General features: G+C 43.7%; 1 protein-coding gene across 4 annotated transcripts in view; it reads left to right on the top strand.

Moving 5' to 3' along the window:
• Positions 1 to 16,441, top strand: part of GXYLT2 (glucoside xylosyltransferase 2) — a 31,383-nt gene extending 14,942 nt beyond the window's left edge. Inside the window, exons 4-7 of one of the 4 annotated variants that reach the window (XM_064156200.1) lie at positions 2,194 to 2,445; positions 4,178 to 4,301; positions 14,216 to 14,410; positions 15,987 to 16,441. In XM_064156200.1, coding sequence (XP_064012270.1) covers positions 2,194 to 2,445; positions 4,178 to 4,301; positions 14,216 to 14,410; positions 15,987 to 16,087 — 672 coding nt within the window. In that variant the 3' untranslated portion in view covers positions 16,088 to 16,441. Of the gene's footprint in view, positions 1 to 2,193; positions 2,446 to 4,177; positions 4,302 to 7,017; positions 7,727 to 8,395; positions 8,569 to 9,163; positions 13,523 to 14,215 lie in introns of those variants that run through there. The other 3 variants (XM_064156199.1, XM_064156198.1, XM_064156202.1) reach the window with 3 other exon arrangements.
• Positions 16,442 to 19,586: the final 3,145 nt, after the last annotated feature.

Genomic DNA, 19,586 nt, shown 5'->3' with positions numbered 1-19,586 from the left:
CAGACACGATCATGGGCTGGGTTTGGGGTTTTCGTATGCTTTGGTTTTTATATGACTTTATACAGTAAGCTGTTATGAATTAAGACTTTCAGGTGCTGTAGAGTAACATATAATATCCACCAGCTGAAAAACTCTTCCATCTCTCCAATTGTCTTCTATTGATTTAAAGTAGCAGTCCTTTGGTACTTGGGTTTTGTTGGTTTGTTTTTCTTTTCAGTATTGAACTCCAGGATACTTAATGTTTGCAAATATTTACCCCTGAGCTGTTAGTGTGTTACAGAACTGCTTAAGTCACTCATTTATTGAGACCTCCACATGCTGCTTTGTAATTTTTGTGAAAAAATGGTGTATTGCTCTAACCTTCCATCCAGCAGAGTGCTCAGGATTGTGTTGGATTTGTTTGCTTAGAGTTTCTTGTAAGCATTGCTTTTGTTTCAAATGCAGAAACACTTGCCTTCTCCTGCTGGTCCTGCAGCGTAGGAAGAAGATGTAGTTACTGTGTCAAAAATACAGGTTAGGGATTTGTTAAACTTGGCTAAATGTCAGTCTGAATCCCAAAATGTTCACTCAAGTGAAAAATCTCATTTAAGTCTGAACTCATGGGTTTGGCATCATAGTGGATGCCTGTTGAGTGTGTTGAAAGGTAATTTTCCTCCCCTACTTGTTCAAAATGTTGTTCAGTCTGTTTCACAGGTAATCTTCAATCACAGTACATTTCCATATATATAACACCCAATTTCTCCAGAAGAATTTACTGTTACCTGCATAAACAAGAGAGTTTGTCATTGGTATGATTGCAGATGGATGAGAGAGGGGTGGGTCTGTTCCCCAGCATGGTGAGAATTAACTGCCTTTTGGATTTGCTTTGCAAAGAAAGAAAGAGGAAATCATAGAATGGCTTGGGTTGGAAGGGACCTCCAAAAGTCATCTAGTCCAACCCCTGCAATCAGCAGGAGCATCCTCCCCTAGATCAGGTTGCCCAGAGCCTTAAATAGCTCCAAGTGTGGGACCTCAACTGCCTCCCTGGGCAACCTGTTCCAGTGTTCCACCATCATCATGGTGCAGAACTTGTTCCTAACATCCAATCCTCCTCTAATTTCAAATTGTTGCCCCTTGCCATATCACTGCAAGCCTTTGGAAAGTACCTTTCCAGCCTTCTTTTGGCCCACTTCAGGTACTGGAAGGCTGCTATTAGGTCTCCCAGGAGCCTTCTGTTCTCCAGGCTTGGGCTTTGGACTGAGACCAAAGAAAATTTCAGTCCTTCAGGAATTTTTTGACAGTTTTAGCAAATAATGGAAGAGCAACAAAAATGCAGTTGGAGTTGATGATCAGCTTTAGCTAATATTTCTTACTTAACTGGTGCAAACAACTAGGGAGTTTTCTTGGGCTGTGCAAGCACTTATGAATTAATGAATGAGCTTGTGAGGATTTGGATAGCCACAAGGGGGAACATTGTCAACAAGAACAGATTGAATACCCTGGGTCTCATTTGCAGCTTAAACCCTTCCCACTCAACTAACCACACTGTGGTTATTCCCCATACACAGTCTGATAACAGAGATCAGAATCCCACCTGGTAAGTTGGAATATGACACTTCTATTTACTAAGCAAATTCTCTTCTTCGGGAGGATGCAGGTAGGTTTTCGTGATGATTAGGGTTTTCTTAATTACTGTGAAATGTTTGTATATGTTAATGCTGAATGTAAGTCTCCTAGGAGGACAAAAACAGTCATTTGGAATGCATAAGGAAATTACACCAAAAGCAGATGAGAAGGATTTTGTTACAGCAGCTTACCCTTTCTGTCTGTGGAGGACACCATATGTTCTACCAGTTACAGAATGAGCAAAGCCATATCAATGTATATTCCTTGCAGTTTGTTTCTGAACTGGTACTAAATAGCCCTTAACAGGTATTTTTGAGAGCTCAGTGGGTTCCTGTTTCACACAAAGGTTACAATCCAACCGCTGTGGTCTGGTGGCTGTTTTGCTGTGCAGTTCAAAACAACCCACAACAAAACAAACAACAAGCCAATAACCTGCTAGCTGTTACTGCCGTGTGTAATTACATCTAGCTGATAAATCAATAACCTCTTTCAAATCATCAGCTTGAAATAAAAGCACCTTTTGTCAGTGATCTTCTTTTTTGTTGCCTCTTTTATCTCTTCCTCTCCTCACCGTGCAAACCCCAAAAGGTCATTTTAAAGGACGTGGACTCTCTCCTTTACGTGGACACCGACGTTCTCTTCCTGAGGCCCATCGAGGACATCTGGCACATGCTGAAAGAGTTCAACTCAACACAGCTTGCTGCCATGGCCCCAGAACACGAGATACCAAAGATTGGCTGGTACAGTCGCTTTGCACGTCACCCTTATTATGGCACAACTGGAGTCAATTCCGGAGTGATGCTAATGAATTTAACACGGATACGCAGCACTCAGTTCAAGGTGAGAGGAAATGCAGCTGTTGCTGAACAAATGAGCCCTGCATTTTTTATCCTCTTGGAAAACTCAGCATAAAATTGTATAAGGTTTGTAATATAATGTCTCTGAAGTACAGGGAATATGTGTGAGTGGATACTAAAAGCAATTCTGGGGAGAAAAAGCTGGTGAAGGGCCTAGAGAATAAATCTTAGGAGAAGCGACTGAGGGAGCTGGGGCTGTTCAGTTTGAAAAAGGGGAGGTTGAGGGAAGACCTCATTGCTGTCTACAACTACCTGAAGGAAAGTTGTGGAGAGGCTGGTGCTGGTCTCACAGGTAATTGGAGACAGAACAAGGGGGAATGGCCTCAAGCTGAGACTGGGGAGGTTTAGATTGGACATTAGGAAAAAGCTTTTCACTGAGAGAGTGGTCAGGGACTGGAACGAGCTGCCCAGGGAGGTGGTGGAATCACCAATCCTGGATATGTTTAAGGGTTGTTTGGATGCTGTGCTTGGTTTAAGGTGAATCTTATAGAGTAAGGTTATAGGTTGGACTTGGTGATCCTGAGGGGCTTTGTCAACCTGGATGTTTCTGTGGTTCTGTAATTAGTGAACCAAGTCGAACTTGCCCAAGAGGCTGGAACACTAAGAACTTGCAGACAAAGCACTCTTAGCAGAAGTCAAACTGGCTTCTTCCAACATTTCTTTTTGAAGGTTGCCTGACAGAATAAACTCAAGGGTCTTCAGTGCAGTGACTGTATTTTTTTGAACATTTGGAAGCTTGATATAAGTCTCCAAATAAATTGGTAGTTTTTCAGTGGCTGTAAATAGAACTTTCTATCCTCCTGCAGGTCAAGTGACCCCATGAATTGATACAAATGAGGTGGGATTTTTTTCCTGGCATCTCCCCTGTTCTATGAAAGGCCTGATTTGTAAAATTTCTGTATGTTTGACTGACCACTTACTCTCTAATCTATTAAAAACCTTTATTTGCCCTGAGTGGTCTTGTTCCTCAGGGAGGGCTGGGGATTCCCAGTATCATAGGAACACCTTGAGTTGAAAAGAAACCCTTGCTCTTAATATTATAATTCCCAGGGAAGATCATTTTTAGTCTGCAGTTTTCCTTGGGTTTATCCACAGGTTTCACCTTGTCCCTACATTTTTTCATTTGTCCACTTTTTCTCCCTCCTGTTGCTCAGAATAGGAAGATTGTGAATAGCAGGAGCTGACATCAGAGCTAGACCCAGGAGACTTTCCTTTCCTGTTCAGATAAACAGGAGCACAGTCAGCTCTGCTGTTCCAACCCTGCCCAGGTCTAACATTTCCTGGCAGTTCATTTTTCACCTAGGTATCTGACATGGCAGACTGACAAATAAGTGAGTGCCACACTCAGAGTCATCTATCACATCACTGTTCTGGGTATTAACCCATTGCTTCTGGTTTTGCACCCTCAGAGTCATCTATCACATCACTGTTCTGGGTATGAACCCATTGCTTCTGGTTTTGTGCCCTCAGAGTCATCTATCACATCACTGTTTTGGGTATTAACCCATTGCTTCTGGTTTTGTGCCCTCAGAGTCATCTATCACATCACTGTTTTGGGTATTAACCCATGGCTTCTGGTTTTGCACCCTCAGAGTCATCTATCATGTCACTGTTTTGGGTATTAACCCATTGCTTCTGGTTTTGCACCCTCAGAGTCATCTATCACATCACTGTTTTGGGTATTAACCCATTGCTTCTGGTTTTGTGCCCTGCAGAACAGCATAACACCGAGCGGTTTGAGCTGGGAGGAGATGTTGTATCCCTTATACCAAAAGTACAAAAACCACATTACATGGGGAGACCAGGATCTGCTAAATATAATTTTTTACTTCAACCCAGGTAAGCAATGATTCTTGGTGTTAGGATATGTTAAGAAAATGTCTTGAACTTGAAAAGTTAAGACAAAGCGCTGGAACACAAACCTGATGAGGAGAGGCTGAGAGAGCTGGGGTTGTTTAGCCTGGAGAAGAGGAGGCTCAGGGGAGGACCTCATTGCTGGCTACAACTACCTGAAGGGAGGCTGTAGCCAGGTGGGGTTGGGCTCTTCTGCCAGGCAACCAGCAATAGAACAAAGAGACACAGTCTCAAGTTGCGCTGGGGGAGGTCTAGGCTGGATGTTAGGAGGAAGTTCTTGCCAGAGGGAGCGATTGGCATTGGAATGGGCTGCCCAAGGAGATGGTGGAGTCACCATCCCTGAGGTGTTCAAGAAAAGCCTGGATGAGACACTCGGTGCCGTGGTCTAGTTGACTGAATAGGGCTGGGTGCTAGGTTGGGCTGGATGATCTTGGAGGTCCCTTCCAACCTCATTGATTCTATGATTTCTATGTTTTTTGTTATTTATAATACACATCATTTACTCTGGCATGAACTTAATGTGTAAGTGCTTTTTGGATTTACAGCCTAGGTAAATGCTCCCGAAAATGGCACAGGGCAGCAAGGCTCACACTTGGTTCCACTGAATATATAAATCTGTTTTCTGGGGATTCTGAGAAAATAAGTAAGTAGAGCATTAATGGACAAATGCAAGGATGAAGTTCAAGTTGTATGTCTGCTTAAGAGCAGTACTGGACCAGAGCCTAGCTGGAAAAATGTTTTTGTTTCAGATGTTTATCTGAATGTGAAATTGCCAAACACTCTCCAGAGCCATGCTCTTAATTTTCTGAAATTCAGCTGAATTCTGATCTTTCTGCACACCAGTAACAGTGCTAATACAAACAGAAAATGGACACAGCCATTGCAATGCCTTGACTAAAACTGTTGCCCTCCCTACTTTTGCTCCTTCACAAAACATTGCTTTTGGAGAAGGATGCTTCCAGCCTCTCAGCTGGGTGGTGCAGCCTCAGCAGGCACCGGGATGGTGTCATCTGGAGTCTGCTGTTTTCATTTACTTTTTCTGCTCTACTGAGCCTTGCTCTGAGGCTATGAAGAGCTATGGAAGGCTTCAGGTCTCTCAGAAACTTGTTCCCAGAGAACAAATGGCATAACTCAACCTGCCCTAATGTGAACCAGGGTGACCAATCTGTATGTACTTGTCAGCCCAGCAAGATGTCATATTTGAACCCTGCCTGTCACTCCTGCACAGCATCTCCATAAACAACTTGTCACACTTTTGGTTTGTCCTTTTTCCCCTCAAACTGGAGTCCTGTTCTCATCAGTGTGTATTTCCAAGGAGCTGGAAGTTTAGGCATCTTGAGAAGGCATAATTTTTACCACAGCTGCTGAGGCAGTTTCTGGAAGTGCAGCCCCTTGTAAGAATTTTACACCAATCATATAGAAACAGCTTCAGAAACTTCCAAACTCAGTAACAGCTGAGAAATGCAAGGTCTGCAAAACAATAGCATAGTACATGCTTACCAGAGAAGCTGAGAACTCTGTTTCATGGCTCTGTGTGCATGCTGAGTATCCATTCTTACTTCTCCTTCTTTCCTGTGTGACTTCCTATTCCCTCAGCTGATATTAAAAACAGAATAAGTGTGTATTTATCTTTGTTTATTCTGTTCCCTCTTCCTTTTCTCCAAGGAGTCACAGGGTAGGTAATTGGATATGCCCAAACCCAGGGAAATAAAAGGAGAGTGAAAGCAAAGCAAGAAGCTAACATCTGTTTACTGCAGACAGATGTCCAACATTAGTGTCCCTGGTACACCATGTATTATTACCCTCAGTCCTAGGGAAAGAATAAAGTGGAATAAATCTTCATTATGAAATTCTAAATTAATTTCCTCAAAGAAATGACTGTTAAGGGAATAGTGGGTACTGGAGGAAGAAAAAGATGAAGCCAGATTACTTGTGAAGTCAGACTCAAGCTGCTAACTGAAGTGTGGAGGAGGAAAACTAAGGTTGCAAAAGTATTTTCATTTTGTGCTGAGAGCAATCCCTACCAAATGCACATGTTGGGACTCCTCTCTGCTGGGCAGTCTGTCTTTGCTTTTAACTGCTAAATGATTTTTTATGGGCTGTGTAACATCAGACTACAGAAGAAAACAAAAGGGCTGGATACAAATAGAACACCAGGCCTTTTAAACTGCTGGCTTGTGGGGACTGGCCAGGGAAGGGATCAGCTGGGAATGCTGCCACTGGATTTTTATAGATGCACTGCCTTGGCTTGAAGTGTGTTACCTGAAGAGTAACCTTTTTCCCATCTCCAAAGGCTGTTGTGATGATGAGTGAATCCAAAGGCTTGCAGAGCAGCTCGAATCTGAGTCCAACTGGGACAGCAAAAAATGCCCCAAAGCATCACAGTGAGGAGATCTGGAACACTCAAGTGGCATGTACCAAAGCTAATAAGCACCTGGTGACATCCTTGTCCCAGAGTGACCTGATGATGAGCTGTATTTGCAGACATCTGCTCATGGTTACCAACAGGATCCCCATTAAGTGTGAGACAGTTTGGATCTGCTCTTCCTGCCCTCTCAGCAACGCTGGGGAGCAATTCTGAAGGTGTGACAGGTCAAACTGAACAGAAACCACTTAAAATCTACCCTTTCTGGAGAACTTTCCTGCTAGCAAGGCCTGAAGAGAAGAAAAGTTTCAGAAACTTTTTCTCCCTTTCTTCAAGAACCACACAGGAGCAGCTGCAGACTTCCTGGGGAGCTAGGAAAGGCCAAAAGAAGGATTCAGTCATCAGTGCTCCTGACGCGACCTGCCAGCATCATGCAGTGATTCATTGTACTCTGTTTCTGAGGCAAAAAAGTCTGAGGGAGTGGGATGATTTATTACAAGCACATTGCAAATACTGTGGGTGCATAGAGGAAGTTTGAAAAAAAAAAGACTCAGTGGGAGAAAGGAGGTTTTTAAGCCCTTTTGAGAAACCAGATTCTTCTTTAAATAACCCAGACCTGTGTAATAAACGGATGATAGCTCTCAGAAGGGCTGTGGATAAAACACACTACCCCCTGTACTCTGCTGTATTTCACTAGGACAAATTGTCATGGCCTCAGCGAAAGCTTCAGCAGCAAACCTTAGATATACTTTGCAAAGTTTCCCTTGCTGCCTCCAGAAGGATTCAGGACTTTGCATAACCCTTACTGTTGGGTGTGCTTCCCTTGTCACACAGTCATAGGGGGTGGAAGGGACCTCCAGAGATCATTGAGTCCGACCCCCTTGCAAAGTGGGACCCCTTAGGGCAGGTCACACGGGCATGTATCCAGGCAGGTTTTGATGAGCTGTAAGGAAGGAGACTCCACAACCTCTCTGGGCAGCCTGCTCCAGTGCTCTGTCACTCTGAGAGTAAAAAAGTCTTTTCTCATGTTGAGACGGAATTTCCTGTGATTGAGTTTACGTCTGTCATTCCTCATCCTGAAAAGAAAGTGGCTGCATCCTCCTGACAGCCACCTTCAGATATTTGTAGACATTGATAAGGTCCCCTCTCAGCCTTGTCCTCTCCAGACTACACAGCCCCAGGTCTCTCAGTCTTTCCTCATAAGAGAGAGGCTCCAGTCACTTCTGTAACTCAAAGAATTCTTAGTAGGGCAGAGGGCCCTGGGTAGTGCCACCTGGTGCATGCTCTCTGGGTTTGATCCTATCACTTGTAGCTTTGTAAAATGCTCCCTTGGTTTATGGTTCTGCTACGCAGGGAAATGATTGAATCATCATTCCTGACAGGATTCAAAGACACATAGATGTGGTGCTGAGGGACATGGTTTAGCAGTGGACTTGGCAGTGTTGGGTTAATGGTTGGACACAGTAACCTGAAAGGTCTTTTCCAGCCTAAGCCATTCTCTGTTTACACTCGGTCTTTGTGCTACACTCTCTTCCTTGTAGTTGAGGTTTAACAGTGCTGAGATACCTACAGCCATCCTCTGAGGAAAGGAAGCTTCTGTGTCTAGCTGCTGCTGGGGATATTTGTTCATCCCAGCTGTTTCACAGGGACACAGTTCAATTTGCTCTAACTTCTGTTTGACATCTGTTCTTTTTCCCCTTCCTGACACTGGCAGAGTGTCTCTATGTGTTTCCATGCCAGTGGAACTACCGTCCTGACCACTGTATGTATGGAAGCAACTGTAAAGGTGCAGAAGAAGAAGGTGTCTCTATTCTGCATGGCAATAGAGGTGTCTACCATGATGACAAGCAGCCTACCTTCAAGGCACTCTACGAAGTGATACGTGATGTAAGTCTTCCATCTCCACAGGGGCAGTCCTTTCATTTCAGTGTAGGTGACTGCTTTGGTGGGGTCACTGCAGCAGATCAGGCTGAGCACAGTTGTGCTTCCTGTGCAGCTATCAGAGACAAACCAACAAGGCTGCTTTGGCCTCTGCTGTCCTACTGCATGTATGTATTCGAGGTGGCTTAAACAATCCTTTGTATTATAGTACATTTCTAATCATAAAGGCTGACAAATTGCTTTTCTACTGGAGGAGGAAAAGAATTTGAATGGAGATCTTCCTGCTGGTACTGCAGCTCTGATCCATGAATACCCAATGTAGGATTCTCCTTCCTGGGCACCCACAGCCTCTGGGCAGAGGGAAGGCAGAAGCTTGCATACAGACACAGGTCCACATTTCCAATGGGAATTCTGCATGTGCCCAACTCCACTCTCAAGGAGACCAATGCTGGAAGTTGATAGGTTTTGATGATCCTCTGGGAAGGCAAGGGAGAAGTCATTGCCTGGCTGTACAATGTTGGATCTTACAGAAGCTTCTATGATGCTGGTTTGTAACTAGGGAAAACTGATCATTCTTTTTTTTGTCTTTTTGTTTCCTTAGTTTCCATTTGAAGATAATCTCTTCCAGTCATTGTACTACCCTCTGCAGTCTAAGTTTCTGGATACAGTGCACACTTTATGTGGGAGAATTCCACAAGTATTTTTGAAGCAAATTGAGAAGACTATGAAGAAGGTGTATGAAAATCGTGTCATTGTCTACCTGGGGGCCAACCACAGATACTAAATGTAGCTGTGCTTTGACAAAGAGATTTTTAGCTCTTGCATCTCATCTCACGAGGCATAGAATCGTAGAATCACCTCGGTTGGAAGGGATCTCTGAAGGTCATTCTAGTCCAACCTCCCTGCAGTGAGCAGGAGCATCCTCAACTAGATCAGGTCTCCCAGAGCCTCATCGCGCCTCACCTTTAACATCTCCAGGCATGGGGTCTTGAGCACCTCTCTGAGCAACCTGTTCCAGTGCTCAACCACCCTCACTGTAAAGAACTTTTTCTTAACACCATATGCTAACAGCATATGAGCTCCTGTACTGAAACTCAGAATTCAAATGCTGTCCTTATTCAGTTTCCTAGTAATCCCTCAAATGACAAACTGGGGAAATCCTAGAAGTCTACCTAAACTCTTCTTTCTTAGGCCTTTGGTTCTCTTCCTACAAGAGAGGTGATGACTGTCACTTCATTTGACAAGCTCAGTTTGGTTGGTTAATGTCCTACACCCATGTCCACTGTAACTTCTTTTGAAGTTGTGCAAAGTCTTGTGCTTGGGTTTGACAAAGAAGTTAGGTAATACAGGGACTTGAAATGCTAGGGCAGGTATTCTTGGCTGCCTTGAGACTGTTGGATTACAGAAAAGATCACTCTTGCAGTAGGATGAGTTAAAATTTACTATAGTAAAGGGAAATCATTTGCTTGAAATTGCACTTCTGTCTGAAGGCTTATTACCTGCTGTTCTTCACATGTAGGACCTGTAGTTTCTCTTACTGAAGAAGATGAGGGGAACAGAAGTGCCTCTTGACTGTGGTTTACAGCACTTTTTCTCTAGTGATTGTCCTTTCTCCCTTCTGCTCTTCAGCAGAGGAGGAATAAGAAGGAGCATTTATATGAAAACTGTGTCCAAGAAGTGGGAGTAGGATGCAGTGGAATCTGTGGCACCTGCCCAGCTCAGAGAGAGCAGCAAGACAATCCCTTCCTGCATGGGGTATGGTCAGGATCTTCCCTCCAATCTCTGTAACAGTTTCAGGAATGCGTTCCCTACCTTGTCAGCACAAAATACATTAGACACAGTCCAAGAATACTGTGAATGAAGAGTGCAAAGCCAGGTACTATTAATCTGATGCCACCAGCAGCTGTTCTTCCACCCCCGTGTTGGAAGGCTGTAGATGCTGCCCTGACTCCTCTCTTAGCTTCACCAGAAACCTGGGGCACAAAATTTTCTTTCTGCCTGGCATTTTTGCTTCTGGAAGCGAAAAGTTTTGTGCTAGGGTCATAATGAATAACCTCAGAGTGAAAGAGGATGCAAGCTGGCTTCAGTGTTTATTTACAGTTCTTTATTTAGTCTAGATTTCCAAAGTATGGTCATCTGATGATGTGCAGGGACACAAACTTACTAAAACTTCCTGAAGCTGAGAGGCGCTTGGGACAAGTCACTGGGAAACTAAAAGTGAGGAAGGACACTCGTAAAGAGCTATGAGACAGGAGCATGCTCCCAGAGGGCATTTTCTAAGAGCAAGCTTTGAGGGGAGCATGTAGGAGAGTGCTTGAAGGAAACTGCAGAGAAAATGATCTTTGCAGGTCTGTTCAGCAAAAAAAGCCATTCTGTGGAGCTGCTCACCTTTATATTTAATAGGCAAAGCAGGAGAGGGGTGAGGAGAGTGAGCAGTGTGAAGTTTTCCTGTAATGATAAGAAAACTGGCACAGATTGTACATCCTGTACACATGTTTATTAGAGGTAAATGTTTGGGGTGTGTGGATGAGGTGAAGGGTCTGTTCCTTAAGCTCAGATAGAGGATTTCTGAAGAATTGCAGTCTGGGGAGGGGGGGGGTTCTGCCCTCTCCAGTCAGGTCTGATGCAGAGTTTCATAATTAATGGCTCCAAGAAAAGTCCTTTTAGCTTGCACATTCCTCTCTCCTTGTGTGGCAGCCCATGAGGAGGGGGGTGGGGAAGAATGCAGTCCTGGCTGGTATCTCCAGCTGCCAGATAAGCAGCCTATGCAGAGGACAAAGTGCCAGCAAACTTATACCAAACACTCGAGTGTGAAAGTGTCTGTGACATGTCCGTGAGCATGCTGGGTGAATGGCATAGCACAGCAAACAGCACCACTACAGAGTCATCTTGAGCAGAGGAGGTGTTGAGGATGAAGCTTGCAATAACGGGCATGCAGGCTTGGTCCTAGCAGCTTTGCTGCTGCTCTGTGCTCTCAGGCATGACAAACAGAAGCGTCTGTTGTTCGCGCCTCTCTGTGCCACAAATTCTAATCAACAGCTCCTGTGTGCTCCTGACTCGGATCTGTTATCTTGCAGTCTCTGCCACATGAGTGTAAATCGACATGCAAAGGACAGAGGCAGCTCTGCATCTTTGGGTTGAAATGCCCAGGAAGGCATTTAAGCTGTAGGTGTTACAGTCTCTACCAGCTTAACATTTTCTGTTTGTCCCTGAAGTTTTAGTTGACACTTCTAGCTGCAGAGAGTTTGAAAGCAACCCAAATGGACCTTGAAGACTTCAGAGCCAGAAGACAATGAAATGAAAACTCACCAATGCTGTTTTAAGAAGTTTAAGGTCCTGTAAGCCAAATGTACAACAGCTTTTAGGCTGGCAATACTGAGAGCTTGTACAAAATATTGTCTTGCTTTTTGATTGTTTATTTCAACTGTCAGTGTAAAGATGACTGTAGGACAAACAAAACTGGATGAGGTGCATGCTGGACACTCCAAACTCTTAATTTCTGCAAACCACAGTAAGCTGCAGAGTAAAAGTCTTGTTTCCCAGACAGTTGAAACTCTGATGCTAAGCCTCTGGGGTTCAGGAGTCTGGGATTGTGTAAGCTATGATTCAGCAGAACCCTGCAACTGTGGGCACATTAAAATGAAGGAATGGAATTCATTACAAAACAAAGGCATTATTGCATATAAAGCCATCAGAGATGAGAACTGTGGGTTTTTTATGTTTACAGGAGGTGCTACATTCTGCTTAGAAAGAACTGAGTTATGTTCTCAACAGCTATTAAAATATATGAAGTATATGCTTTAACATGAAGAATTTTGTTAATGCAATATCAGCTGGCAGGAAGAATGGGGGAGTTTCCCCCCTGCTGTGCTTTCTCTGAGAAGAAAAGCTGTAATTTGAGCTCTCCAAAGTGTTTTACAACAATTATGGAACTTTGATTTCTTCTGTTGCTAGAATTATTAATTTATATTGTTATTACAGCTTCCACAACCATGTTGTGTTTTGCTTTTTACCAGTAGTGGCTTCTAATATTAATCTTACTTAGAAAGCAGTTTTCATTCATTTTGTATTTCCTACTCGTGGCTAATTCCTTGTTAATTAGCCTTCATTTACTTTCATAATGGGATGTGTAAATACTTATATAGAATTTATATCCTCATTTCCCCCTTTCCCTTCATGTATTTTAGCTATTTCTAATGGTATCATGTAACCAAAACACCTTTACTGGTGCAACACCTTGAGCAGGGCCATCATAGCAGAGAGGAAGGCAAAAATACTTTTATCTGAGTGAACAGAAACTCCAGCACATGGAATGCATGAGGGAAAAAGGGAGAAGAATCACCTCTCACTCTGAGAAAGGTCAGGCTGCAGCCCAGAGACCTGTGCCCAGCTTCTCTGAGCACAAACCCTAAGCCAGCCAGTGCTTGATGCTCTCCGTAGTCAGGCTTAGACACAGTGAATGAAGTGAAGCACCTAACCATGTCCTTGTTGTACCAGCCTCGAAGATTCAGGTTTTAAGTTTGCTGTGTTCTACTTGAATTTGCAGAAGATAGATAAAGAGGGACTTTGTGTTTAGAGCCGCTGAGCACCTCCTTTTAGCCCAAAGCCATTTAAGGCAGCGTCAGGCATTGGACAGCAAAAAACCAGCAGGAGTGAGAAGCATTTGGTTGCATCGTTTCTGTCATGTGAGGGGTTTTCCAGGCTGCTTGACCTGCACAGCACAAGCAGCTTTAGGGATTTCAAGTACAGGTGGGAACTGTAAGCTGTTCCTTGTGTTTTCGTGTGTGTGTATACAAGGAGAGTGTACCTGTAAAGAATTCTCTGCCCTTTCATTGCTCCTGTGTTTTCATTTGACAAGTGCACCAGTTGTTTATAGCTCCCAAGGAGGCCTAGCAGTGCATTTCTCTGTGGATTAAGATCCTTTTGCTTACAGTACAAATAAACAAAGTTTTATTCAGGCTCTTGATAGTTCCCTTTTAAATAGAAGATTCATGTGTGTATGTTTACTGTGTCTGGTTTGGATGGAGTTTCTCACAGTGCCAATACGTCACGCTGCAGTTCCAGTTGAGTTACAGTGACCAAAGATCTCAACTTGCTGTTAGAAGAGGATGAAGTTTTACTCTTGCTTCTTACTGTTCCTCCATTATCTTCTGCTCCTTAGAGAGTTTGATCATTTAGCCTCATTTCACACAGAATGGTAAAGGTTGGAAGGAACCTTTGAAGATGATCCAGTCCGAACCTCTAGGTGAGGCAAGTTCACTTAGAGAACATCACACACAATCACGTCTGGCTGGGTTTTGAATGTCTCCAGAGATGGAGACTCCACTACCTCTCTGGACAGCCTCTATCAGGGCTCTATCACCCTTAAATTAAAGTAGTTCCTCCTCATGGAACTAAGGATGTTTGGGTTTGTGCCCACTGGCCCTTGTCCTGTCACTGGACACCACTGAAAAGATTGGCCCTATTCTCCTGACACCCACTCTTTAAGTATTGATAAGCATTGATGAGATCCCACCATCAGCCTTCTCTTTTCCAGACTAAAAGGAGCCAAATCTCTCAGTCTTTCCTCGTAAGAGAGATGTTCTAGGCCCCTGATACCTTTGTGGTTGTTTTCACTTCCCTTCTCCTTGTATTTTATTTTATTTTTTCACAGTCTTGTATGGTCACTGCTGCAGTGTTCCTGCTTGTGCCACTACAGGAGCTTGTCAGCTATTCAGCCAAACCAGTTGTCTGCCTGGTGATGAAATTGTTTTCTCACTTGCTCAACTTGCTCAGCTCTGTGGTATGTGGGCTCAGTCACTCTCTTTGAAGTCAAGAATACAACTCCCAGTGATATTCATGAGAAAAGGTAAGGCCAGCTTTAAAAGAACAATACCCTGTGCAGTACTGCTTCACCTCTGCCCTGGGAAGTGTGTAGTTGGGTGGTGTGTGGTTACAAGCTCCACACTCCAACTGCTTGGTGGTGTCCTGACCCAAGAGTTCTCCCTCACAAACATGGCTTCACTCAGCTTTGCTGTGGAGAGAAGGCATTTTTAGAGGTCCAGGTCCAGGCAGAAATGGCCACAAGAACCAACAGGATGGGCATTTACCTGTTGCTGGGGAATCAGAGGAAGGGACCTGAACCCTGATTGCCTATGCTCCTCCTGCTGGAATGCTGGACTCCTTATGTTGGCTGCAGCTCTTCTGGTTGGAACAAAAAAAAGTCAGTTCACTGAAACAAGGCCTTGGAGCTTTCTTACAGCTGAGGGACCTGAATAATGGAATAGTCTCTTTCTGTCCCACCCTCACTGCTGTCCACGCAGCTCTAGGAGACATCCTCGCCATATAGTCATGGAGCACCTGTCTAAATGAAGGTCAGCTATGATTTTACATTCGTCTTCATAAGTATGAGAGAAATTCTCTGTCTTCTGTGTCATTTGGAGCTGAGAGTGAAGTGCAACTAATGCCCCCAAAATGTGAGATTTTAAACAATAGGCTCAACCGTGACGTTTTATTGACTTTAGCACTGTTGATCATTTAATTGCCAATGTTCTCCTCACTGCTTCAAGAAGACATTTCTGGGAACCAGGTACCTCTAGTCATAAAGGAGCAAACTTTCAGAGAATGTTTTGCTCCTGTCCCTCAGACTGCCAGCAAACAAACACCAAGTACCCATCCAGAGGTGGGGTGGCACAGATAAGTGGTTATTCCCCTGCAGAGTGTGAGAGCATTCCCCCACCATGCTGCTGAGGCAAGCAGGTGTTTGCAGTGAGTTCCAAGCAGACACAGCCTCCCTAAGAGCCACTGTTGGCACTAGATGAAGAGTTGCTATTTGTGCTTCACAAGAAATAGCAATGTTTAGAAATTTGCCTTCATTCTGGATGGGAATAAAAAACAAACTGTCAACACTTCCTTTGACATGAAAATGGCAATTGAGGCAAAACACCAAAACGAGAAGCAGCAGTTAAGATTAACAAAGCCCTCTGTTAATGTTTCCTTCTGAGGTAAAATACCTTGTTTTGGCTTTCACATTTTTATAGCTGTACCACAATTACTTAGGTTACCTTATGAAAAGTACAGCACAGTCCAAAAGATGTGTAACGGTGTCTTGGAAGTGAAATGTTTTGCTCACACTGAAATGTCGACACTGAAGTGGCACAGTCCATTTTCAAAGGAAAAAAAAAAGGCATCAACTGCAGAAATCTCTCACCCAAGTCTTTCTAAGACAGGTGAATTCCCTGCCGAGGTGGTTAAATTGCAAAGCAGGTCCCTTCTCACCTTTAAATTGATCTCCTTCCTCTTCTGCTCAGCGTTTCCAAATGGCAACTTGTTTTGAATACCAGCTTCCTCCCACCTGAGGCTGCAGGTGAAAACAAAACAGCCTTCTTTTGGTCTGAATGGGCTTGTAGCTTGCAGAAGAGTCTGCATAAAGCTTTCTGTTTTAGGGACATACTGGGAGGAAGGTGTGAGAAAGCAGCTTGGGAAGAAAACTGCTCTGGCACTGGCTTCCCGTGGGATGAATATGAGAAAATACGTGGGGACTTGATGCGTGTCAGTGTAGGGGTGAGTGCCTAATTAGGTAACACTTAGAATCTTTATCACATCATACTCTTTTCTCTTTTTTCCAATCTTGCTGTGAGTACTCTCAAAATAAACCCCAACTCCCACAAATACCATTTCTCTGTGTTCAGCTTTTTCTGGATTTAAGGCACCACACATGAGCTATTTTGATCTTTTGATACTCCCAAGTCTTCCAGATCTATTAAAAGCTTATTAAAGATTTCCAGTCATTTTCTCAGAGGAGGGACATAAATTGTCTGGAAGAGGTTCTGAGGTATTTCAGATGAAAAAAAGAGAAAGAAAACCCAACAAAAGCCTTTTCCATGCTGAATAGTTCAGACTAACCGTTTTTTGGCTGTCATTTTATTGTGCCTTACTTCAGTTTCTTTAGCTACAAACTGAAAAACAAAACAAATCAACCCCCTAACCTCCTTTTGTAAATCCTTGGATGTGTATTGATGTACAGTATTTTCTGAGGCCCTAAGTGGGTTTTGAGGCACAAGGTTGTTCTCGTTTTCTCACTGTTCTCACTGTTTGGATTCTGCTTGGTATCGTATTGGATTGCTGCAAGTTCTTTCAAGGCACACCAATCAATTTTGGTACTAACTGAGTTGAAATACCTTACAAATTGCTGTCACACGTCAATGAATGAAATTACTTTAAGTCAGGTTAGGTCAGGGATCTCCAGATAACTAATTTAAGCTTCATTACTGAAAGCCAAAGCATCTGCTAGGCTCCATCATTTTAATCAGCATTGGGCCCATTGATCTGTGCCCCAGCATCGGCCAGTCTATTACTCTGTGCAAAAGTCTCAGGCCTAAACCTCAAGAATCAGATTTTATTGTTTGCTGTGGAGTTAAAGGGCTTCCAGAGCAGTGAGATAAACCACTCCAGCTGAGCTCCTGCTGCTCCCAAGACAATATCCTCCATTCCTCTGTTTTCTCCATGTGCTGTGGCTTTTCTCCTTGCGTTAGCAGCATGTCAGGAGAGCAGCTGCTGGTGTGGAGAACTAACTGCACACAACTAACAGCTTTCAAATGGATCAGCATGAAGGAAGGGACAGAAAAAGCAGGAACATACTGTCTGGGTACTGCACATTCATCTCTCAAAGATTTGTTCAAACTGGCAGTAGATCTTCTTTCTTTTCGTTGCATTTTGGTCTTCAAAGAGTGTGCCATGATCACATTGCTGTTGCCCAGTTTCCAGCTTAGAATCATAGACTCATAAAATCAGCCAGGCTGGAAGAGACCTCCAAGATCACCCAGTCCAACCTAGCACCCAGCCCTATCCAGTCAACTAGACCATGACACTAAGTGCCTCATCCAGGCTTTTCTTGAACACCTCCAGGGACAGTGACTCCATCACCTCCCTGGGCAGCCCATTCCAATGCCAATCACTCTCTGTAGCAACAACTTCCTCCTAATATCAATCCTGTGCCTCCTCTGGCACAACTTGAGACTGTGTCCCTTTGTTCTGTTGCTGGTTGCCTGGGAGAAGAGACCAACCCCACCTGGCTACAACCTCCCTTTAGGTAGCTGTAGACAGCAATGAGGTCACCCCTGAGCCTCCTCTTGTTCTGATTTCTGTTGGTATCTCAGAAAGATGAGAACATGGCAGTACATAACTACGCCAAGTAACTTGGATGGAGGTTACTTCTCCAACTCCCTTCTCTACTGATGAATCTCAGCCTAAGTTACAGCCCCACCTGGAATACCATGCCCAGGTCTGGTGTCCTCACTATGAGGACATTAAACTGCTGGAATGGGTCCAGAGGATGCCATGAAGATGATCAGAGGGCTGGAGAACCTCCCCTGTGTGGACAGGCTGAGAGAGCTGGGGCTGTTCTCATTGGAGAAGGCTCCAGGGAGACCTTTCAGCCCCACTGGACAGCCCCACTGTTCAGTGTCTGTCTTTTTTACTTTGCCTCACTCCCAAATAATTAGCAAATTTACTATAAACTGTCTTTCCTCTGGAAACCAGGAACTTAATGGAAGTACATGATTTGAAGAATTGGTCTTTTATGTCCTGTAAAAGGAGGAGGAAAGTGTGGAGGGAGGGGGGCTGGAAAATAGAGAGCATTTTCTCTTTCTGTGGGGGGAGAACATTTTCTCATGCTGTGGTAGGAGAGCAGGAGAAGAAAAGTGGCTTTATTTTGTGTTTTCTGTAGGTTGGGAAATTGCATTTTCATAAATGAAAGATTCTGGTCTCCCTGAAACTGTTTGTTTCAGTGCAGAGAGTTTTTATAGCTGGGCTGGTAGATCCTCTGTCAGTGAACAGTGGCAAAAAGAGAACTTTAAGAATGAGAAAGAAATTAGTCAATTTCTGGTAAACCAGGGATTTAAAGGGCAACTCAACTGCAAACCTGAAACTTCCCTATGCATTAAGAGCCAAGTTTTTCCAGCTCATAAGAGCTGCTTTCCACAGTCATCTACTATGTCCAAAACATAAACCCATAGTCTCTCTCTCTCTCTCTCTCTTTAATGATTGCTTGTGTTTTGTCATTGTCATTAAAACCTCTTTCAATCCTGAGGGATTTGTGACCAGTATGGAACATTTCATCTCTCTTCCAAAACTGCTGGCTTTGTGATGAGCCAGTGAAGGGCAATGGTTGAGTATAGCTCACTGTATGGCCTTAGTGGCCAAGTTTTGGGCTATCACCATTGTGCAGCATTTCTTATGCACCCTCGTTTGCCTAGGTAAACTGCAAAATGCTGTCAACTTTCAGATTTGGAACAGTTTTACCATATTGTCTTGATGTTGGAATGAGAGAGTTAGAAACATTTAGGCTGGACAAGCTGATACTGAACTGCTTTGATATCAAGATAGCAAGAGGTGATTCTGCCACTCTGCTTTGGTGTGAGACCTTACCTGGAGTGCCGTATCCAGCTCTGGGGCCCCCAGCACAAGAGAATCAAACATCACCTCTTATTTTATGACTGTAAAGAACTGGCTCTAAAGTACTTATTAAATAGCTGGAGTTTGGTTTATTCTACTACAGACTGTTGAGTTTATGTTTCTGTACAGAATGTAGTAGAAGGGTTTAGACAAAAAGCACATTTAGCTTTTGTTTGCAACTTGATTCTTCAGTGAAGAATCACTACATTGCCCCAGATTTCAACAGCAATTCTTGGAACAACTTGGAACAACTGTCAGGGTTTTGCTCTTTTAAAAGAACAGGCTGGCAACAGAGTATTCCAAAATGATCATCATGGGCTTAAATTTTGTGGCTGTGGGAATACATGTACATGGGATGTTGTTTATGATGGTTGGATTTGCTCTTCAAGGGGTTTTTAAAGTAGTTGTGTGGCTGTACTAGGCTTCCAAATTCATCTTTGTGCCTCTTTAGACTTGTTTTGGCTGGTGGGATTCTTTAAGAGCAATCATGCTGGGAAATGCAGATCCTGAGGCAGAGTTGAAAATTGAGGGCATGTGACCAGCTCTGGGAATTATTACAAAGAGCAGCCTGGGCTGGGGGGTGTGAGCTG

The sequence above is a fragment of the Pogoniulus pusillus genome, chromosome 16 (assembly GCF_015220805.1).
Source record: "Pogoniulus pusillus isolate bPogPus1 chromosome 16, bPogPus1.pri, whole genome shotgun sequence".
In the NCBI taxonomy this organism is placed as follows: domain Eukaryota; kingdom Metazoa; phylum Chordata; class Aves; order Piciformes; family Lybiidae; genus Pogoniulus; species Pogoniulus pusillus.
This window is presented reverse-complemented; position numbering and strand designations above follow the sequence as displayed.